Below are 23,822 nucleotides of genomic sequence, written 5' to 3' on the forward strand. Positions count from 1 at the left end.
ATTATCTTGCACCCGGAGTGCTTGTAGTAGGGGATACAAGCAAGGCGAGAGAGGGAGGGAAGCTCCCAAGTCTCTGTTAGAAGTGGAGTCGGCTAAGATGAGTCCTCCGTAGTCCCTGAACGTCCTCTTGGAAAAGAGAAAACTAGGGAAGAGAGACTAACTAGCCAGCAGCCCCGGCTAAAGGAAGCCTACCTCCTCCTTTTATAGTCACAAAGAGGGGCGGTGCACATGAGTGAGGGCATGGAAGTCGTCGTTTTTCCCTGAATCGCGGGGTACAGTGGTTGGATACTGTAGGAAGTACACTGTGGGAAGGCGGCGCGCGTCGCTGTCGTCCTGGATTTCGTCCTTGGTTCTGCGAAGATTGCGCCGGTCGCCCCTACCAACCTCTGCATGCGGCATGGTCGTCGCTGGTGCAAGGTCTTACATATACGGCGCAGTGGCATTCGGTGGGCCCTGCAGATTAGGGTCCTGCATGCACCAGCGGCAGTGATAGCGGGGCACGCGGCGGCCCTGGACCCCCTGGTCGGAGTGCGGGCGTGCACACTAGGAGGTCCGAGGGACGCGCGGAGGTCCCGGACTCCACAAGGGGGGAGGTCCGGGGCCCGCCCGTGCGTGCTGAGTGCCCCTCTCGGAAGGACGCGTGACATCGCCGGACCCCTTCCCCAGCGGGGAGGTGAGTCCGGATGGTCGGCGTCGGCAGAACAGTAACGGGAGCAGTGCCGAGCCTGTCTTATCCCGCGTTACGGGTCCCGCAGTGTTGCTACAGCAACTGGGGCGGCGGAGCGGTGATCGAGGTCAGCGGATGGGACCCCGGTCACATCCACTGTGGGAGTGATGGTCTGACGCCGCCCGCCCTTGATGCCGTGGCGGAGTGGCTGGCCTTTAATGCCTTCGTACGGCGAGCAGTTGGGCGGCGGGGTCGTTTGTCCCTTGTGCCGAGAGACGGCCTCGAGCGAGACGGAGATATGTTGCGCGGTCGAGGGTCCCGAGGGGAGCCCTCGAGCGAGGCGGAGACGAGTCTCCCGCTCGAGGGTAGATTCGCCATCCTCAAGCGAGGCGGAGATTGTCCAGCGGGCCCGAGAGGGACCCTCGAGCGAGGCGGAGATCGTTCCGCGGGTTCGAGGGGATGCGAATGGGCCGCACGCTGGGCTTCTTTGAGTCCTTCCCTTTCTTCCGGATGGGAAGCTGGCCGTGGGCCTAGTAGTCTTAACAGGTGTTTTGTGTTTTGAAGCGATCTTAGCGCCCCAATTAGGGTGTCCCTAATTGTGGCACCCGACAATTAGTCAATAGTTTAATTCGGAATTAAAAAAGTAAAAAAAATTGGACTTAACCAAAGAGTCCGGATCCATAAAGAACCATATGGTTTTCCGAAAAAAACCTGGGTGTTGAATACAATTACTAAATAGGAAAATTTGAAATTAGAAAATTAAGAAAATTAGCATTAGCACTTGACAAAAAATTAATATTAGCCAAATAGCTAAATAAAAATTATAAGTATAATATTCTATTATATTATTAAGGGAGTGTTAAAAGAAGGCACCACATTCGTCGAGAGGGTCTAGAAATTCCTACGTTAATCTAAAAAAGAGAAGGATCTGAACTGTTGGATTTTATGAAGATCTAACGATTCAAACTAACTTAAGAGTCCGTATCAAATACGATTAATAAATAGCTAATTTTGAATTTAAAAAATGAAGAAAAAATAGAACATGACCAAGAGTCCATGCCGAATACGATTAGTAAATAGCTTAATTTAGAATTAAAAAATAAGATAATTAGGACTTAACCAAAGAGTCCATGTTGAATATAATTACTAAATAGGCAAATTCGGAATTATAAAATTAAAAAATAGCATTAGCACTCGACAAAAAAAATATTAGCTGAGTAGCTAAATTAAATATTTAAAGCATAAAAAAATTGGCATCAAATATGACTAATAAATAGATAAATATAAGAACTAGAATACAAAAATTTATTGTTGATATGTGTAGTTATTAAGAAGGATCTGCACCGCTAGATTTTACGAAGATCTAACGATTCAAACTAACTTAAGAGTCCGTATCAAATACGATTAATAAATATCCAATTTTGAATTTAAAAAATGAAGAAAATTTAGAACATGACAAAGAGTCCATGCCGAATACGATTAGTAAATAGCTTAATTCGGGACTAAAAAAATAAAAAAATTAGGACTTAACCAAAGAGTCCATGTTGAATACGATTACTAAATAGACAAATTCAGAATTAAAAAATTAAAAAATTGCATTAGCACTCAATAAAAAAATAATATTAGCCGAATGGCTAAATTAAATATTTAAAACATAAAAATTGCCATCGAATATGACTAATAAATAGATAAATGTAAGAACTGGAATACAAAAAATTATTGTTGATATGTGTAGTTATTAAGAAGCATATTAAGAAGAAAAATAGCTAAATAAATAATATATGTCAAATGCAATAATAAATACCCAAATTTGAGTTTCATGGCAAATAAAGTTAATAAATACTCAAATTTAATGATGATCTAAATAGTATTTGTGTATAGAATTTACACCGTTCGATTTAATGAAGAACTAAATTGGCCAAAAGAGTCCATATCCAATTTAATGAAGATGTAATATTCTAAACTACCCAAAAGTGTTTGTATCCAATTAAAGTTAAATACAGAGGCCGCATGACATAAAAACTCACGTTACCATCTATGTCTCGCATTAACCTTCCTTAAAGATGCAAAAAAATATAGCAGCAGCATAAGCGTGACAGCGCGATCATAGTTGTATTGTATCTGTACTATTAAAAGATATAACTGCTTTCAAAAATATTCGAAACGCTCTGCACTACAGCGCAACCATAATCTTTGCTTGAAATTCCGAATCACAACTTTTCGAGTCTCAAGAACGTCCTGCAGACTGCAGTACATGCAGCTGCATGAAGCGCACAGGATTCTACTCAAAATCATTACCGAACTCAATCAATCCATTTCTTCTAGAGCAACCAAATGTCAAGATAGGGATGAAAAAAATAATGATGATGCGCAGAGTTTCAGATATTGCAATCTATTGCAAGACCATCAACACCTTATGATTGTTAGTGTGGGCCAATGAATGCGCATGCCAATCAATGTGAGAGAAACATCCGCTGAAGAACCAATGCTTTCTCCAAACAAGGATTATCATCATAAATGTTGCATGTTCCTGAATAACTTTGGTTATACAAACTAATCTGACGGTGGTCAACGAAGATTCATGATTCTATGAGCATACAAATAGTTCCATACAATTAATAATCATTTGGACAAAGAGTGAAGCACCAAAACCTACAAATAAATTTGACTGTTGTTAGCTCCATCTAAATAGATGCATGGGGAAAAATCAAGGACTTAGTCGTGTGAGGAATCAAATAGCATAAATAATTCTTAACTTTATTATCCCAGTCTAATCTTCTATAAGTACATAAAAAACACTAGACACGGAACACAAATATGATCTATACCCCTAAAGAAGTATAGACAAAAAGAATAGAAAAGAATAAAGAACCAGCAATGTTGAATGGGTAAGGAAAGTAGAAAAATGAGAATAGAAAAGAAAGGCATGCATAAATGTTGCATATTCCTGAACAACTTTGGTTATACAAACTAATCTGATGGTGGTCAACAAAGATTCACGATTCTGTAGGCATACAAATAGTTTCATACACGTAATAATCACTGGGATAAAGAGTAAAACACCGAAATCTACAAATAAATGTGACTATTTATCGGCTCAATCTAAATAGATGCATGGGAAAAATCAGTGACTTAGTCGTGTGAGGAATCAAATAGCATAAATAATTCTTAACATTATTATCCCAATCTAATCTTCTATAACTACATGAACAAATACTAGGCACGAAACGCAAATGTGATCTATACCTCTAAAGAAGTATAGAGAAAGAGAAGATAAAAGGATAAAGAAGTAGCTAGGTTGAACGGGCAAGGAAAGTAGAAAAAGAGAATAGAAAAACAGAAAAGAACAAAAGTGAATTTATTGGTTTACTCTATAAATAATATCATTAGTCACTACTATGTTATTTTATATAAAGTTATGTTATTACAAAATTATATTATAGATTATGAGAAAAATATTAAATTATAGCCATGGCACGTTGGACATTTGACATATTCCATATATTCATGAAAAAAATAGGAGAAACAGTTCTACCGAATAGTTTTTAAAATGGCTTTATATATATAAGAGAAGCCGCTCCATCAAAGAAGCCACAACCGGAGTTATTCAGGCATGGAGCCCTGCTAATATATTCCAAAGTCGATTGCCTACAGTACAAAACAAATAATTCAAACATATATACGTTGTTGCTGCTCCTATTCGCTCAGAAAAAACAAAAGCCCTGAGGCACAATATTAAACAGGGAACTTCTCCATTAGATGCATCGGACACGATACACACTAATCGATTTCAAATATACAGAGAAACAAAATGAAAGACGGAGAAATCAATAGAATTAGCTAGAGAAAATGGAAGATAAAGAAAAGAGTTAGAAACAACAACAAAGATATATATGGAACTATCTATCACCAAGATCACAAAACTCTAAAGTAGGCCAATTTACGCAGTCATATGGGCTAAAATTAATAAATTGTGCAGTAACCAAATGGGAAAAATAATAATAGATTCGGTTAAATAAAAAATTAAAATATATATGCATTAATATAGCGCGCACACACACATATATATATAAATATTTTCCATAACATTTATTTATCGAAGTCAGCAGGCCCCAACTCATTTTTTAACGTAACTTTTTTTGTCATCATTTTTATTTTGCTCCCTTGATGAGTCAGATCTAGATCCGCTAGATGCTACTTAAGTGCTCTAACAACTACACTAGATATATTTTCGCTAAATAATAATCAAAATATAGCAAGATACAAATCAAACTCCAACATCTAAATTACATATTGTTGGCAAACATAACTAACACATACATATAAATATATTTCATAACTACTAATGAAAACTGTATATAAATACAAATATGTACAGTATGCATCTGTATTCAAAGTGACCCAAAATTAAATTCAATCCTAAAATTAAGATTTTGCAGGTTAAAGTACTAAAATATGCAACTATAATATAGAACAAAGCAACATAAAAATTGGAAAAATTTGGATTTGTACCATTAAAAGAGTCCAAAGTTAGATATATATCATTGTGACCCACATGTCATTGACTCATGTGAGCTCCATATGTCAGTGAGTTAAAATTTGATGATTGGTATGAACTCTTAAGCATAGAAAGTTGCAGGTAGTATTTAACAAGAGCAAACGAAAAATAAATAAATTATCAAATACCTCTCCTTTTTTAATATAATTTTTTAAAAAAATAAATAAATAATAAATAAAAAACTATTTTTTTAATATAAATAGCGCGGCCACCTTGCTAGTTCTATTCTATTCCAGATTCTTCTCCAACGCCTACCCGGCGCCACCTCCGCGCCCTGCCCACTCCACCACCTTTCAGAATGTTCCACTCCCTTCCAGAATCCACCGCTCTGAGGCTCCCACCACCAATATAAACCATCTCCTGCCTCGTCACTCGCCACACCAAGAATCACCAAAGCGCAAGAACAATCCCCAAGATCAAGAAACCAAGCAGTCCAGAGCAGTTCAAGAGGAGAGACCGAGAGAGCGACATGGATGCGAGGATGTTCGGGCTGGAGGCTCCCCTGATGGCGGCGCTGCAGCACCTGCTGGACATCCCGGACGGCGAGGCCGGCGCGGGCGGCGACAAGGCGGGCGCGGCGGCGAGCGGCCCCACGCGTACCTACTTCCGCGACGCGCGCGCCATGGCGGCGACCCCGGCCGACGTCAAGGAGCTTCCCGGTGCCTACTCGTTCGTGGTGGACATGCCGGGGCTGGGCACGGGCGACATCAAGGTGCAGGTGGAGGACGAGCGGGTGCTGGTGATCAGCGGCGAGCGGCGCCGGGAGGAGCGCGAGGACGCCAAGTACCTGCGCATGGAGCGCCGGATGGGCAAGTTCATGCGCAAGTTCGTGCTGCCGGACAACGCCGACATGGACAAGATCTCTGCCGTGTGCAAGGATGGCGTGCTGACGGTGAACGTGGAGAAGCTGCCGCCGCCGGAGCCCAAGAAGCCCAAGACCATCGAGGTCAAGGTCGCCTGAAAGGATGAGCGAGTGAGGATCGATCGAACCTAATAAGTTTAGGCAGTGCGAGTGGGGTGAAGATGAGAGCAGCGATGTGTGGACTGTGGAGGCATGAGTGGTAGTGAGTGTGTTCATGAGTGTTCCGCTCTGTTTGTGGTTTTGTGCTACGAGAAACGCAAGAGCTGATGTGAGCTGCTTTCTGAATAATTAAATCCGTAATCTTGTTCATTTCTTGTACTCTTTTTTCGGATGAGGATCTCTGAATGACCGCCACATTTTATTTAAAACATGAATAACATTTTAGTTAAACATGAATATAGGAGAAGTGAAAAAGGATCGATCTCGAGTGTTTTGAATTCTGATGTGCCAAAAAACATGTTGCGCTTGCATGCTACATATAGTTTAGGGAAATGTTTGCAAATATTCAAGATGCTGTTGCGGACTTGCAAGCACTTTTGTTTGCTTGCGGTATGTAAAGCAAATCTGTTAAGTATAATTTATGTATAATTAGCGGATGGTTACTATAGCAATTAGTGGTCAAATTATGAATTAATTAAATTTAATCGATTTGTCTCATAATTAAATTACAATTTATAAAATTAGTTTGATACTAAGCCTATATTTAGTATTCCAATTGATATTTAGTGGTCGAATTATGAACTAATTAGATTTAATAGATTTGTCTCATAATTAAATTACAATTTATAAAATTAGTTTGATAACAAATCTATATTTAGTATTTCAATTGATGTTTAAATATTTAATGTGACAGAACTTATGACTGAAACTGAAAAAACCAAAGCCAAACCAAAGCCAACTCGTTAGCGGATCTAGCGGCACAAAGGCACATGGCTGTGGACCGAAGGGTGTGTTTAGTTGATGAAAAAGTTTGAATTTTGCCACTATAGCATATTTTATTATTATTTGACAAATAATATCTAATTATAGATTAATTAGATTTAAAAGATTTATCTCGTAATAATCAGTTAGACTATGTATTTAATTATTTTTTTAATTATATTTAAAATTTTATACATGTGTCGAAGATTCGATAGGACAGATATTGTGTGAATTATTTTTGAAAACTAAACGGAGCCGAAATGTCCAAAATTGCAATTCTCTAGCTGGCGTCTGGCGGGGCAGGCCGGCAGAGGGTGCAGACCAATTGAAGGGACATCGCATCAGGAGGGAGACCCACAAGCGCGATGATGGTAATGACCGTAGGCATGGAAACTGGCAGAACGCAGTTAGCCCACAAAGTTAAAAGTTTAAACCTCACACTAGAATGGAATTAACCAGTTATACTATATGTTTGGAAACAAATTGTTAAGCGATTACTAGCATCTCAATTCTCAAGACACACGAAGGAGAAACTAGTTATATATGTTTGGCATCCGAGTGACTAGTGAGTGCACCAACACAGCGCCAAGGAAGAGGACAACATGGGTCCCGGCAAGATAAATCATGAAAGCGCTGCATCCTGCCATTACTGAGCTCTCGTTTAGATTCCAAAATACAAAATATAAAATTTTTATAAATTATTTGTATGATACATTAAATGTAGTCAAAAAAATAAATCGCATTACACAAATAGACTGTAAATCGCGAGACGAATCTAATGAGCCTAATTAAGACGTGATTAGACACTAAATTGCTACAATAATACTATAGTAAATAAGCTCTAATGATGAATTAACTAGGCTCATTAGATTCTTCTCGTAATTTACAGACGAGATTTGTAATTAGTTTTGTGATTAGTCTATATTTAATACTTCAAATATTAAAGATTCTTTTTTAAAAATATAAAAATGTAAAATACAAAGTGAACTAAATATATGCTGAGATTCGATTCAAGCAACTCTCCTCTTTTTACCGCAAGCAGGACGCAGGAAGGACCACCACAGGGCATGCGTGCGCGCAGGCTACACGCGATGGGATTAGACGTATGATGCGAGTGCGATCCCTACGCGGTGGAGCAGCATGCCTCGACAGCGGATCAGGCTGCGGACCGGAATGACTAGCTGGCACCTAGCGGGGCAGGCTGGCTGAGGGTGAAGAGCCGGGGGATCGTGGGAGGGAGAAAGCATGAGAGAGGAACGGGCGACTCGCGGGGAGCCAAACACTACTGCGCATAATGCTAGTGGGTCCGTCACCATGATCTAGCAGCCGATAGCCGGCAGAGACCATAAAGCATTAAAGCCTTGCTCTACTCGCCAGCGGATCGAGCGGCAAAGAGCCTGTTCGGCTGATCCGCTCTCGCTGGCCGAACAGCCTCAAACCAGGGCCGGCCCTATAGTATAACCATCCGGGGCAACCGCCCAGCCCCTAGATGCCAAGGGCCCCAACCCAGTATACTTGTACTAGTTGCATATACATACACATTTTATATACTAAGCATCCAACTTAACCAAGCAAATAGCCCGTACAAGTTCACCCAAGCACCCTTTCTATTGTTCATATCACTACTAATCCATTGTTTTTCTTCCATCATGCATTATCTGTGTGCTTTTCACAATTTCCCACTTAACACGTGTGCACCCCCTTATGGCTAAGAAAATAGATTAGTCTCCAATTGATTAGCCTTTAATTCCTTGTGGTACGTTTGCTTCATTCTTACCTTCTGGATTCGAATACAATTTTATTGTCGGTTCTTTAAAATGGCTACTATCCTGGCTCATTGTTATAGTATTATATATCTACTATTTCATACAACAGTTTCACCAAATAATGCAAAATAATTTTTATATTTATTTTAGCAAGGGCCTCATACTTTAGGTTCGCCCCGGGCCCGAAAACACAGGGCCGGCCCTGCCTCAAACTCCGGGATGCGTCGAGAGCCAGCCGAGCGGTAAGTGGGCACTGGAGTAAGAGTAATTTGCAGTTTTTTTACTTCACTATACGATCCCACTATAGTTCAATACAGAACTGAATAATTAAAATTGTATCTTGTTCATTTCTTTCTCCTTTTTCTGGATGAGAATCTCTGAATGACCGTCACTATATGAGTTAAACATGAATAATACAATGTCTAGGACAAGTGAGAAAGGATCAATCCCGAGTATGCAATCTCTCTATAAAGATGTTTTGAGTTCTGATGTGCCAAAAACATGTTGCACTTGCATGCTACAGATATTTAGACATGGCTGCGTTTAGGGTTTAGGGTGCATGTCTGATCGTCTCATTGGCTGACAATGTCTTCTTTCTAGGGGCGCAAAAAAGGTTCAGATTCAGGGTTTAGGGTGTGTTTAGTTGGTGAAAAAGTTTAGGTTTTGGTATTGTAGCACATTTCATTGTTACTTGATAAATAATATCCAATCATGGACTAATTAGGCTTAAAAGATTCATCTCGTGCTAATCAGTTAGACTATGTAATTAGTAATTTTTTCAACTTCATTTAATACTTCATGCATGTGTCCAAAGATTCGATGTGACAGGTACTGTACCTATAAATTTTTTTCGAACTAAACGAAGCTTTACATAATCCAGTTTTTTTTTGGGAGAGAATCACAGTTTAAGAGGCGATTGTGATATTCCAAAATTTCAGAAGTAGTACCAGTGTACTAGAACAGAAAGTCCAGAGCTCTCCTGATTTAAAAAAAAATAAAAGTGAAGCAGACACCTGTTCGCTGTGGTGCTGGAGGCTGCTATTGGAGTGGTGTGAGAGAAAAACACTGCTGGCTGGCTAGTGGCTGCTGCTGGAGTGGTGTGAGAGGAAAATACTGTTGGCTGGTACTGGAGCAGAACAGTAGAACAGAGAGAGAAGCTCTCGAAAATATCTCACAAAAAGTGGGAGGGGATGACTAGTGGGTTCAGAAAAATCTACTGTCTCCTGGATTTCCAACAGCAGAAGCTCTATTATATTCTAGATCCTTCCCCAAGATCACACCCGCGCCAACGCCGCTCCCTCTCCGCCGTGTGCAAGGATGGCGTGCTCACGGTGACCGTGGAGAAGCTGCCGCCGCCGGAGCCCAAGAAGCCAAAGACCATCGAGGTCAAGGTCGCCTGAGGCGATCATCGATCGAAGCAGGGGGGAAAAGGTCAGACTCAGAGCAGTGCCAGTGGGTTGTGGCGAGTGCTGAGGAGAAGCATTTTGTTTCCTTATGTCCTTTGTGTGTTCTACCACCAACCTATCAGTTGTGCTTTGTTTGAGGCATGCTGGGTTTGAAGCTCTGGAATGCAGAAGAGAATGTCTGATGCTTTCTGAATAAATAAATCTGTATTCATCTCTCTGTCTCCGTTACCTTTCCACCCAAAGGGCCGTGTACAGTACAGTAAGAATGACTTGATGAGTTAAATCGTCAATATAACCAAATCTGTTGGGATAGAATAGAATGAGGATGTTAACTTGAGCAGTACGAACCAATTCAAAGCAAAACGAGGAGTAACTTCATTTAAAATAAGAAATTTCAATGTATTCAGCAAGTTACATTCAGATTTCTTAGAAGCATAAGTGCAATGACGAATTTGATATGGCAATTGACCAGGCCACAAAATGGCAATTGCACAGGGCACAAATCTAGGAGGCAACCGCTGCTGGTAGTCTGCCGCTACAGTTGCGTCATGCTCTCCAGGTCAGAAATCAGTAGAGATAAAGGTATGGTGCTGCGCTGGGGCGGCGTTCTTCTTCCCTTGGACGCAGCATGCTGCCTGCCTATGCTAACCATCACCAGCATATAAATCTCTTTCTGATATCTTGTGCAGTACATTTGTCGACATGTATGGTGACACACATCCACGTACCTGGATTAAAAGGGATGAAATTTGTTAGAGAGAAAAAAAAGAGCAGAGTTAGACAGAGCAGAGATGGCTTTGCATCTTAGACGAGCCTTGTGTATTTCTGATTGCAACTATGAGCAACAGAGATTTATCCCTTGAAAAGTATCTTAACATCCCAACCAAGTTTATATTATTTTTTCCTGATTACTTCTTACTTTATTATAGGTGATTCTTGGTACACATGCAGACCACCCATTAGCTACACTAACCAATATGTGATTTATCCTACCGTCTGTAACCGGAAGGTCCCGGGTTCGAGCCCCAGCCTCTGCACATTTGTGTGGGTAAGGCTTGGGGCTTAAAGACAACCCTTCCCCAGACCCCGCACAGTGCGGGAAGCCTACAGCACTGGGTACGCCCTTTTATGCAGTAGCTACTATAAAATCTCCTTGAAACAATCTTGCACCACCTCTAGGTAAAACACCAAACCTATTGCCAGAAAAAAAAATTACCTGCAAAAGTGTAGTTGGTATCTCAATGAGCCCCTGCTGCAAGAGATCTACACTTTGCAGACGTTCGAGAGGGACAGGAGTTATTACGTACAACAGGCCTTTTTGAACATCAATGCCTCTTACGATGCCTGCAGAAGGACAACATCGTTATTATTTGCTTGAATTCAACATAGATATCAGAGAAAATTGCATCCGGAGCTGCTGGAACCACATTGTTTAGAACCCTGACTTTGTTCACAACCTGCATGCTCTATCTAGATGAACTTCCCTCCACTGGAGATTGGTCAGGCCTAGGATTTCAATAACCAGCAATTTGAACTTACAAGTTAGTTCTGGATCCCACTCCAAAATGAGCTAGCTATCCTGATCAAAGCTGTTTTTGGAGTGAAACTAAACGGCAAAACAAAAGGGCAGTCGACAGAAAGATTACCTAGCCCAACACAGTAAGGGATTGATTTACTGGCCTCGGATGCAGTGGAAATTGCCAAACCAACTATTGTTGCATTCAGACTACGCCATCTCTCACCAGCAGGTACCTGGGCAAAGTGTTACCATGTACATGTTCAGAACTTTCACCAACCATAAAGGTACAAGCTAAACTACTACCACAATTCCTGCCTTGCTTTAAAATCACAAAGAAATCTACAGTAGAACTTTGAGCATGCAAATATCCATGATGTTAATAGTATAATATGGCAATGACCAACAGTTAACACATGGACTGATGGCATGAGCACGTCGTGGCACGGTCAAAACGCTATAGAAGAGTTATTATTTTATGTATTCGCATCTCTAGAATATAATTATTTGTTTGAAACTTCGTTCACAAGTTGAAATGATTTAATAGAATTGTCTGCAAAATGTTCAGCTTCAGGTTCCTTAATTTTGGGCATTTTATCAAGAAGGAAAAGCAAGAGGATGAACATATCACCACCTCGCAATGAAGATGCACAACTGTCACATCTGAAAATGGTACTTGATAAGGTGGAAGTGAAGCTAGGGCATAAGCAAGTTCCTTATTAGTTGATAGAGATATGTTGCTTGGGAAACATTGCTTCAAGTACTCAATGAGACGCCGTTCACGCATTCCACATGAATCTTTCTGAATTAACAACCTTGGCAATATAGAGATGATGTTAGCAATTGCTTCCTTAGAAGCTCATGTCATCACTTTCTGTAAAAATATACCTCAAACTCATCAACTGCAGGCTGTGTGCAAGCAGATGCATCTTAATAGTATGAAAAAAGTATTGAGTTATTGAGTTTACATAATGATTATCACTTTAAAAACAAGATACTTGCAGAAGTGAACTTATAAACAGATAGCAATGCAAACAGGAATAGAAAACAATCCTGGTCATCAGAGAAGCCCAAGGATTTAGACATAAGTTTTCAGTTCTATCCAGATAGAGCCAAAAGCGGTATAAAGTTGCTGGTGAAGTATGGAATGAATTATCTAATCAACATGGTAGAGAACATGTAAACCTGCTCAACAGAGCTATCATTTAATGGGCATAATCGCTGTCATATGCAAATTCAGGTTTGATTGCATCAAGCCATAAAAAGCGTAATGCTCTTAGCCTCTTAGGTACAAACTTACATCAACATTTTCCAAGTATGAAGAAAACTATTTTAGTTTCTTTAACTCTAAACTGAAAAGAGGATTACTTACGATCTATTCAAGGCATCATGAAATGCAGCATTGATGTTAATCATCTCAGGTCCTGTTTGCTCATCATCGAGCCAAAACATTCCATCAGGGAGATTCTTGCTCTGCGCTGTGATGCGTATCTGAACAACAAGTGTGGGGCTGATATATCTAAGCATCTCTACGAGCATATCGAAACCAGCACCTGCATTAAAAAAACAAAAGGAAAATGTTATATTTTCACTGAAACAAGTATGTGCTAAGACAAAGCAAATCAACTTTGGAATAATTAAGAGATACCTTTTACCCAGCCAGGAGTGTTGACAATTAGAGGCAGCATTTCATTCTCATCACACCGATATTTTCCAACAAAGTAGTCATACAAATGGAATAGGCAATTTAGATATGCTTCTGGATCTCTTTTTGAAGAAATGTCACCAAAGAAGCAGCACCTGATTGAATTGAATTTGTAAAAAGGAATACATGGCCTTAGTGAAACCCAAGCAAGGATAATACAACTTTGAAAATCCTAACAAAACATTCGCTCTGGTGAAATCTTAAAAATTACGTGGTGGCACTAACACACTGTTACAATTGTTTCAGTAAACAAACGAAGAAAACCCACAACAAAAATTCTGAACGAATTCCTAAAAGTGAAGAAAGCAAGTTTAATTACCAGCTACCACCCTACAAGCTAATTACGATTTAATACCCCTAGACGCAAACGAGAGCAGAAAATCGACACCTTTCAGCTTCCCGTAGAGTTGGGTTCAGCAAATCTGCACAAAAGCCAACCACCATCATGTCATTGACCCATGAACCCAGCTGTCGGTCCAAAATCCGCACACGCATATATATACTAACCTTCGAGAGCTTCGTCAACGATGTGGAAGGAAAGGCACCCAGGCAGCCCGAACTCCGGCTGCCCCACGTCGGTGTCCAGATAAGCAACCTTCCCGTGCCTGCGGAGGGCCACGACACCAAAAGTTAGAGAAGCACTAGCATAGCCGACGGAGTCTTCAGGGGGAAGGGTTAGGGTTTGGTTCCGTGGTAGCTTGCCTGGGGAGCAGCGCGTTGAGGAGGATGCGGGAGAAGGTGGACTTGCCGCTGTTCTTGGGCCCGCACACGACGACGACAGGAGGCGTGGAGTGGGAGGAGACGAGGGTCACGGCGGAGGCCCAGTCCGGTGGGACCACCGCCTCGGTGCGGGGCGCCGGCGAGGAGGGGCGCGGTGGTGTCCGCGTCGGCGTCGCGCGGGCGCCGGCGGCCATGCCGGATGCCTTGCCGTGGTTTCGCGAGTAGCAGGCTAGCAGCAGAGCGGCGCGGTTCAACTTCTTTCGGCCGCAATCTGGCCCGTCAAGTTTGCCATCGGACGGCGGGCATAACGGCCTGCGTTCTCTCTCTAGACCGTGGCTCGTGTGCGGCGCAGTGAAAACTCCTTGGGCTCATGAGATGGGCCAAAAAAACGGAAAAGGCTTCACGAGTAGTGGTGAGCTGTAGACCAGCATGAAGAAACTCAGCACTAGGGCTCGGCCTATTTCCATGAGACAAAATTAGGAAAGAAACAACCTTATCAATTTAGAGAGACTCTCTATAGTCATTCTAATAATTAGAAATAGAGATTTTGATGACAAAATAGCCTCCTAGAACTTCTCTAAGTGGTTATTCAAATATATCCATTATCTATTCCGAATTTCGCGCTAACCAAAGACAGATAGTGAAAATAGCTCTCTGAAGTGTAAACAAGATATAGAAAAACTATTGAAAAATGAAAATGTATAGAAAATGATTTTTATGTACATGATTCTCCAAATGATGATTCAGATAGTGAAATTTAAAAAGACTCTTGGAGATGCTCTTACACAATAGATCCACGTGATATTTTTTTTAATAATTTCGTATATTTGAAAATAGCGTGTACGATACGATTATGCCATAAAATTTCTTAAAACTCCTTTTTAAAATGTTAACTCCGGGTGATTAGGAGAACTCAGAGTCAGAGATCTTCGTCTTGAGGTTTCTCGCGTGTCCCCAAACCAGCAGCACCTGCGTCCCCGGCGTCGCCGAGGAACAGCAAGACGAACCCACCGGCAGTGACTGTAGGAGAAGAGGATTGGTGTATAATAGGATGTATTGCATTGAGACCTCGGCCGATATATATAAGAGTACAAGACTTGAGAGACAAGGCTCCCCGGAATACAAATGACAGTCTACAATATGTATATGTGTAACTACCAAATATACTCAAATAGTGACGAGCAGGGCCAGGCCGTAGAGGAGCAGGCCCAGCGGCGGCGGCACCGCCGGCGCCACGCGGCAGGCGAACAAGCCCGTCAGCACCGTGGACAGCGCCCAGACCCAGACCCTGAGCCGCCCCCTGGCCACAGCGGTGGGCGCCGCCTCGTGCCTGGCGACGCAGAGGAGCAGCAGCGCGAGGGCGGCGTGCGCGGCCGCGACGAAGGCCAGGTCCCGCGGCTCGCGCTCGCGCGCGGCGCGCGCGAGGTGGGCGTCCGCGACGGGAGCCGGCAGGCGACGTACGGGAGCCGGCGCAGCGAGCGGCTCTTCGCCTGCTCCGGCGACGTCGGCCGAGCTGCTGCCTGCTTGCTGCCATCGTCAATGGCCATCAGGGTTGTGGTCGCGTGCATGTACGATGACTCGTCTGCCTTGTCTTGCAGTCAGTAACGAAGGGAACGCCACCAAATTTATCCTGGCTTGCTGCCTGAAAGCGTGAAGCCTGGGAGACGTTGGCGCGGGAATTTCACTTGAAATTTAAACAAGGAGGACGGACGTTGACCCAAGTCCACTCCTTGTTCCTCTTTCTTTTTTGATCGATGATGATGAGGTCCACTTCTTGTTCTAGGCGCACGAGAATAACGCCACCTTTGATTTTTGCTGCAGTTGGAATCCGATCCGGCATCTCCTCCCTTTGAGATAAAATGGTAAGAAAGAGTTAGCAGCGAATCAGAGATTGGCAAGTAGTATTAAAAAGTGTTCTTACACCAAATTACAGTGCATCAAGCTTCTAACTTCTACTCAGAGATTGGCAAGTAGTATTAAAAAGTGTTCTTACACCAAATTACAGTGCATCAAGCTTCTAACTTCTAGTATCTAACAAGAAGCGAATAAATAAAGCGGTCAACAGAGACCTGCTGCTTCTCCGAGTGAGGTGACGAACTCGACACGCAGAAATTTCCAAGCCTTGATAGTCGCATCATTGGCCGCGTTATCTCGAAATTAATTAATGAAGTCAATTGACCCAAGTTCGATCTGTCTGCTTGACCTTGACGTGCTCTGGAAATGGCGGCTGCATTTCCTGCAGCTCTGATCCCATCGTTTACGTTGGTTTTCGTGCCGTGCGAGCTAGACCAGACGTTTATCCGGACAACATGTTCTAACCAGCCAGCAGAGAGGAACAGATTACCCAACATGTACAGGGATCTTACAATCTGATTACATTCCTAGTCAGGCTGAGGTGTGATGATGGATTATCAGAACCGTTGATCGTTTAAATCTGCAAAATAACCTTGTTCGGGTGCGGGATTATCGCATTATTTAGCACCTAAAGATGACTTTGAGCTAGCCAAACATATAACCCCTCTCTAGAACATGGCAATGTTAGTCCTCGTTGTTGCTCGTGGCGCATTGTATTTCGCATTATTTGCAGTTGAAGAGCTTAAAATCTGTATATCCAAGTTGAACCTAATTGATACGGACCCTTAACAGGAAGCACTAAGGTACCACCAGTAATAACTTCAAAGGTACAAATGAAATTTTGGGTACAAAAATAAAAATGTTATTTATAATTGGATTCATTTTCCTCCTGTAAAAAAAAGTCCTTCATGGTATCTTTGCAAGGACAAAAAGGCTCATCCAAGTTTGAAATGCAAGTATACCTTTTGGGTATTTTGGGTCATTTTCTTAGTTAGTTTAACATTACTTTTTCTTTGTTTTGAAATACATGCCAGTTCAACCAAATATGTTTTTTTGGGTCGATCTAGGTCCCAGGGACAGCAAGAGTTTGCATCCTTAACCTAATCTAGGTAGAGCACTAAACTTTACTCTTAGGTCTTATTAGCTGTTCATTTGAACAAATGGAAAGTTTTTTAGCTTTGGCAACGACGACGATTCATGTATGTTCGAGTAACTTTATTTTGTGCTTCAATTTTTTTTAAGTATTGACAGGAAGGAAATCGACAGTGTTAAAGAAAGATTAATGATATGGATTATTCGTTAACTGGATTACATTACAGGGTTCTATGTGATCTTTGTTGCTTCACGACACAGAATGTACACAATTATTTGAAATGCCACAAGAACAAAAGAATAGCGAGATTCCCCGATTCCAGGACGCGCGCGGGCTTGCACACATGACACATGATTCATTAGACCTTCTCCTCCGGGGGCAGTTCGTGCAAAGCCGTCGCCGGCCGGCGGCCGGCATCCGCTTGGCCACGGCCGAGCTCCCCGTCGCAGTAGTGATCAGCATCTTTGCTGAAGAAAAGGAAGTAGAACCCGAGTCCGAGGACCACTGCGGTGAACCCCCACACCACCAGCTTCAGCGCCAGCCTCGGCATGGCGTCGGCGACGCGCGACGCGAACGTGTTGGCCAGCGCCACCGAGACGCCCCACACCCCTATCCTGAGCCACCGCCTCTCGGTCACCCTGGCGGCGGCGGCGGCGGGGTCCCGCCGCAGCTGCTCGAGCCTCGCGACGCAGCACACGAGCAGGGCGAGTAGGAAGTACACGACGAGCACGAACGCGAGGTCGCGGGAGCGGTGGCGCGCGCGGTACGCCGCGAACGCGAAGTTGCCGGTCACGGCGAGGAAGAGGGCCACGGCGAGCGCGCAGCGCACCGGGCGGCGCCAGCCCCCGCCCTGGACCGGCATCGTCTCGCCCAACCGATGCGGCTGCTGCTGTGGCGGCACTGACGATTCTTGCGCGACGGCGAACACGGGCTCCATGAACGGCGGCGAGCGTGGAATGGGCGCTGTGACCGCCGGTGATCCTCGGAAGTGATGAGAGCTAACTCGAGCTGCAGATCGATGCCGACAGGGTGTTGAGTCGCAGTCGCAGGTGCTGCTTGTTGCGTTGAGAGCTCCACTAGGATAGGAGACCGGTGCTTTTATAGGAGCACAAGGCCGCCGGAGCAAGCCAAAGAAGTTTCGGAGAAATCGGAGAGAAACGGCGTGTTCATGTGCTCTAGCGTGTTGGTTTGCCGCGTCTCTCCAGCGTGTCAACGGTTGCAATGATATATCTGAATTTGACAATAGACTATTCAAAGCAGAACTCGATATATTTTCCGCGGAGGTAGAAACCAGATCAATTTAAAATCCCTTTGGGAGTTCAGATGTGATTTCCATCCCTAGTCAAAGAAGTTGATTAGAAAGCTGTTCACTACCACAAAACAGGCCATTGCACCCGGTCAAAACTATATATGCACGCTAGCACCATGATTTCAAATTCTATTTTCCACATGAATTTCAGAGAAGATTTGAATGAGACTTTCAAGAAACGGTTCAATTCTGTGAAAATGGAGAAACCTTTCAACTGAGGCCTAGTGACTGACATACACAACGCGCCACTTTCAAAGTTGCAAGTTGCTAAATTTCTCGTCCATCATCCCCATTCCGTGTTGCGAGATCCGACTGAAAGTGTCCGAATCAACTGTGACTAGATGAATCAAGTAGAAGAGCATGATCTAAGTTTCTTCTGGATGTTGGCAAAGTTTAGCATTCAGGCTTACATTGCATGCCAGCCACTCACCGTTGTGTTTCAAACCTCAGATCTGTAAATATGGTAATCTTCGTGACACAGGTTTGTATAAAGGGCGCTTCGGGATCTTACAAAGGTTGCACATCACCGGATACACACAAGCCACACTTTTCCACAATACCACAAAGACAATCACAGAATATACGTACAGGTGAATCAAAAAGACAGGTCATAAGTGCCCAAAAGAAGATGCTGAATTTGTGGACCAAAATCGCGAGTGCATGAAGATGTCTTTTCAGACTGAAGACAGGAGCATTAATGGGGCAAATATACTGATGTTTCTTGATGTCCGATAACACTAATGTCCCAATTCCTTGAGTAGACCATGAAATGTGATCCTCCAAGATCCAATGTTAACAGACCTGACACTTTTGGTTACTTCGCCTTCTTGATAAGCATTGAGGTACGGAATTCGGCGTCATCCTTAATGAAGCTCCACCAGAGATATGTGAGTGGAATCGTACTAGCATGCCACAGTGAGTGGGCATCGGCATAGCCCATGTATGGAGGAAAGTCGTAGAGTTCAAGAAGCATAGCCAGCGCCCCACCAAAAACAACTGTCCAAATTTTGAGTCGTGATGGATGTCGGGTTACACCAGCCCAAACTGCCCATGTTAGAAGTTGAACCACAGCCATCACCACACAAACTTTCATGTTCCATCCTGACAATAGATTCATCAGAAACTTTGGAGTAGCATGCCTAAATATGTGAAAAACAGATGCAACCGGTTTGTGTGAGCCTAAACTGAGTAAAACCAACACTTGTTCTGTTGTTTACTAATGAGTAATGATGATATTTTGTGATGGCTTTTGTTAACAAATTTATAGCTGCACATAAAGGAGGTATATATGGTTTGGTTAATACAAAAAGACATAGTAAGCAGCGCAAGATTGCTAAATCTTTTAAAAATAAGCAGTTGATATAAGTGAGATTGATCTTTGCATTGCGAGGGCAAATGATTTAGCTACAAATTAAGGCAACTTACCATAGTCAAGCTCGTAGAAGTTAAGATACAAGATGTGTGTTGTAACAAATGCCAAAATAGGGGCTGCAAACATCACCCTGGTAGCCTCATCCTTGACATTGAAAGCCCTTAGCAATGAAAGGATTAAAGAGTACCCAAGAAGAGCAACAGCTGAAGAGTAATCCAATTTCTCAGTCAAGTCGATATCTCTACAGAATAAGAATGATGAATTAGATGTCGCGGATTACAGTAGTATCTCAAAGTTCCAGAATATCAAAGGCTTTGGAAAAGTTCGTACCTAGTATGGAAGATAGAGCTCCAGAACCATGCATTCATTGATAAGATTGCATAGATATGCCATAAGCTAGTGTATTCATAATAAGTTCTCTTGGTCTGGGGTCTAAGAGGCAATTTGTACTTCACTAGAAGGTAAAATGAAATCCAGCCAGTGAAGTGCATCAAGAGGTTTATGGCAGATAGTGCAGTTGAAAGGGGTTCCTGATGAAGGATGTCAGAGTTAACTGAGGTGTCGACAAGAACTAGTAGTATAAATAGCTGTTTCACTGTGGATCATTTCAGCAAAAGCAGGGTTATTAAAACGATAAAACGACGAAACGAATAGAGGGTAGATTTTAACGAAATGATGGACGTTTTATCGTTTAAACGGACGTTTTAACGTTTAAACGTCGATTTCACAAGAACGTTTTCTCATGAAAACGTTGTTTTCACAACGTTTAAACGTCGTTTTAATAACCAGGAGCAAAAGACATACCTGGAAGACAGAAATACGTAAGAATGGCCATTTTCCATGATATTTAACAGGGGTCATTCCGAGTGACTGGCGTTCGCCTTCTCTCTGCATCATGCAGAAGTAACGACAGTCTGTCCTACAGTTTAGTTGTTTCCACTGCATGTAAATTTGCTCCTGGTCGTACCAAGAACCTCCAACAGATGTGTCATTCTCTTTGTTCTGACAGTGGCTGATGATATTATCCCCAATAATCCCTGTAGTTTGACACTCCTTCAAGCAAGTTCTGAAGGATGGTCAGCAGGATAAAGATTTTCATAAGCTTCTAAATAGTTGTAAGTTGAACTGTTGAAGTAGCTCACCACAATAAAGGGTAACAGATAATCTTATCATGACATCAACAAGGATAGCTTCTAAGCACTAGTGTTTCTTTTTTGATGTTGATAGTTTCTCTGCATTAGATTTTCAGAAATAGTTCTGTCAAAATACCTAACAATACATTATCTCAGATAAGCAATAAAGCAGTCCGAAAGACCACCATCTACCGCATTCTGTCTTATCCTCATTTCCTAATGTAGAGACAAAGGGGCTAGCATACAGTATGGTGCTTTATAGTTTATATGTTGTTTAACTACTTATAGAAATGGATCTATTTGTTCTCAAAATGAAATAAAAAAATATAGGCATTCAATATGACAAATTTAAGCAAGATCCATAACGCAGGACCTAATGCTACCATCACAGATCAGCGTCAGCGCAGTTAGAACAATTACAAAGTTATGCATAATCAATTAATTGGGAAATATTCACTAGGTTAAATTCATCCTAAAACTGGGAATAGCATGTATAGGTTGCAGTTTGGAGTTCAGTAAGAACAGATGTCAATGGCATGAGAGACAAATCACCATGAAAACTTCAGGTTATGCTATGAAATACTAGGAATATCAATAAACACTACCAGAAAACATGTTATTCACTTCTGTCCTACTACAAAACAGTAACCCTTCAGAAAATTATAATCGGGTATAAAATACAAACATTCACTAGAACAGAAAGGACAACATTACACTGCACTTTAAAAAAATGTTGTGGTGGACAGGTATATTTGGAAGTCATGCTGATGAGCAAGAAGCCACACATGTAGGGTCTGTTTGGACCCTGTGGAATGAGCCTGGCTTGTAGTTGTAGCCTCATTTGTGGCTTCCGCGTGACCATACCTTGTTTGCTCAGGTGCACCAAAACTATTTGTTTGACATTCAATGCATTGTTAATTGCTATTAGTTCTGCATTAAATGCTCAATGATGTTAATGTCTCACTCAGCCATGTAGATGTGATATTGCATGTCTTAATGACACAATGATAATTTACTCATTTATATCGAAAAATGGTATGTGCTCCAGTACATCTAATCTAACAAGAGTTTGAGATAATATGCTTTTTTATAGCCAGCAATAGGTACATTAGCACTTAATTAAATATCAGGCTCAAGTGCCAACCAAACACACAACAGCCGGAGCAGGAAAAATGCATCAAAGTTTCAGGCTACAATTAGGCATCACTTTTTTCTCAGTCACAATGTTCAGGCGCCCAACCAAGCAGGCCCAAACCTTACTGTATTCTCACAGAATAGCACAAACTAGAACAGTTGATGCATACCAGAATCTGTAACAAATTGATTACTTCTGCAAATTTTGCAAACAAGCCAATTCTGAAGAGGATAGCGACATAGCATACATTTAACTGAATAAGACTGGACTTGTTAATCCCTGGGACATAGAAGCGAGAGGTGTTGAATGTTTGGGGATTAGTAACATAAAGTAGTGCGCCTATAGTGGTCAACAAGGAGTTAATGATTTCTCTTCCTAAGAGAGCGTTGGGGTATTTGTATAGACTTCTACGGGCAAAAAATGACTACAATTATCTTGTGTGACCCTTAAAATCCCAGGGTGGCAGGGCAATCTTTCCCCCCTAAATGATGGTTACTATAAATGATGTAGGCTTATTAAGGATGGCATAGAAGGGCTTAACTCTGCCATTTCTAGACAAGTTTATTTCATATTGCTTCGCATCTCTGCCACTTAATGAAGAGATTCAGCTGCTTTACTATTAAAATGCGATCTATTTTGGAGAAGGTCTGTTCAACTTGAATATGTTTCTATGTAGCAAACTAGGGTTTGCCATCGATCACAATTCAAACAGTAACACATCTTTGCACGACAAGTGGAGCACCAATGATGCATCATCTCCAAGATTTATGGTAATATACTAAGGATTCATTTTTTAGAACGACGAACAAGAGTCCAACCATGCTGCCCCAGTAAAATAAAACATAAAGGCCTAAAAAACAGTCCAACCATGAATACCTTTTCTGTAAAGAAAATAAGAAATACTGAAATCTTACAGCCTAGTCCCCGTATAAGGGCCCTAGATGCACCAGGATTGGCTTCACGTCTTAAACATAGAAAATAATTCGCACAAGAATACATTACCACTGCTGGAGACTAGTCAAAATTGAAGAACCACACTGAGATGCGTCTCACCTGTACCGCGGATCAGCATCCCCGAGGCTACCCTCGGCCGAGCCGAGCACCAAACCAAGAGCAAGAAGAGAAGCCAACCGAACAATCCAACCACTTCCACCCATCGCGGCGGGCGCACCCTGGATCCTACTACGATATATCTTTCGGCGAAAAATCAAAGTTAGTGAGTACCATCAGATGCATTTGTAAACGAGTCAGATCCGAACACAACTAGCTTGGGTGCTCGGTTTCGCACGCCGGGAAGGGAAGGGAAGGGAAGTGACGTACCTTGTGGATGCTCGTCGCCGGTGAAGGGGCCGACGAAGACCTGGGGAAGGGCGGCGCTGCTCGCCCAGTCGCCGGCAGGAAAGAAGGCCACGAGAGGGATGGGGCGTTTACACCGTCTAGTCGGCCCAACCCACGTGGGCGGGCTGAGATTTTACTTTCTGTTTCCTGCCCTTCGTTCCTGAAGTCGGCCTTCATTTCATTCCCAAGAATCCAAGGTCCTTTTTTTTTAGGCAAGAGTCCAAGGTCCAAACACTCAGGAACAGAAATCTTTTAAAAAAACACTCAGGAACTGAATATAAGTGTTCAGAATATTTTTCTAAAAAATTTATTTTACCCACTTATCAATTCACTTTGTCTCCTTTTTTTTCCTACCTCCTCCGTCTTCATCCCCACCTCGCCTCGCGAGCCACCCTCGAACCCTCGCCGCAAGAAAGGAGAAATTTGTTCCATCTACACAACAGCATAACATTGACGGGTGATAATGG

General features: G+C 42.4%; 4 protein-coding genes across 4 annotated transcripts; 1 reads left to right on the forward strand and 3 right to left on the reverse strand.

Annotated features, from left to right (window-relative positions):
- Nucleotides 1–5,454: 5,454 nt before the first annotated feature.
- LOC120674374 (17.5 kDa class II heat shock protein-like) lies at nt 5,455–6,399 on the forward strand. The gene has a single exon (XM_039955555.1). It carries the CDS (start codon nt 5,695–5,697, stop codon nt 6,184–6,186), a length of 492 nt encoding a protein of 163 aa, XP_039811489.1. The 5' UTR covers nt 5,455–5,694; the 3' UTR covers nt 6,187–6,399.
- A 4,132-nt stretch (nt 6,400–10,531) lies between these two features.
- On the reverse strand, nt 10,532–14,389 carry LOC120674373 (polynucleotide 5'-hydroxyl-kinase NOL9-like). The gene is made up of 9 exons (XM_039955554.1): nt 14,104–14,389; nt 13,909–14,006; nt 13,790–13,823; nt 13,345–13,496; nt 13,069–13,249; nt 12,331–12,511; nt 11,827–11,932; nt 11,397–11,524; nt 10,532–10,908 (listed from the first exon to the last, which is right to left on the reverse strand). The coding sequence occupies exons 1-9, from the start codon at nt 14,313–14,315 to the stop codon at nt 10,825–10,827; spliced, it is 1,176 nt and encodes a 391-aa protein (XP_039811488.1). The 5' UTR covers nt 14,316–14,389; the 3' UTR covers nt 10,532–10,824.
- A 2,854-nt stretch (nt 14,390–17,243) lies between these two features.
- On the reverse strand, nt 17,244–18,155 carry LOC120675690. Its single transcript, XM_039956891.1, has one exon. The coding sequence runs from the start codon at nt 18,003–18,005 to the stop codon at nt 17,427–17,429; it is 579 nt and encodes a 192-aa protein (XP_039812825.1). The 5' UTR covers nt 18,006–18,155; the 3' UTR covers nt 17,244–17,426.
- A 605-nt stretch (nt 18,156–18,760) lies between these two features.
- On the reverse strand, nt 18,761–23,566 carry LOC120673403 (post-GPI attachment to proteins factor 3-like). The gene is made up of 6 exons (XM_039954221.1): nt 23,338–23,566; nt 23,071–23,210; nt 20,554–20,815; nt 20,080–20,279; nt 19,803–19,990; nt 18,761–19,478 (listed from the first exon to the last, which is right to left on the reverse strand). Exons 1-6 carry the CDS (start codon nt 23,530–23,532, stop codon nt 19,192–19,194), a joined length of 1,272 nt encoding a protein of 423 aa, XP_039810155.1. The 5' UTR covers nt 23,533–23,566; the 3' UTR covers nt 18,761–19,191.
- Nucleotides 23,567–23,822: the final 256 nt, after the last annotated feature.

The sequence above is a fragment of the Panicum virgatum genome, chromosome 5N, assembly GCF_016808335.1.
Source record: "Panicum virgatum strain AP13 chromosome 5N, P.virgatum_v5, whole genome shotgun sequence".
NCBI classification, from domain to species: domain Eukaryota; kingdom Viridiplantae; phylum Streptophyta; class Magnoliopsida; order Poales; family Poaceae; genus Panicum; species Panicum virgatum.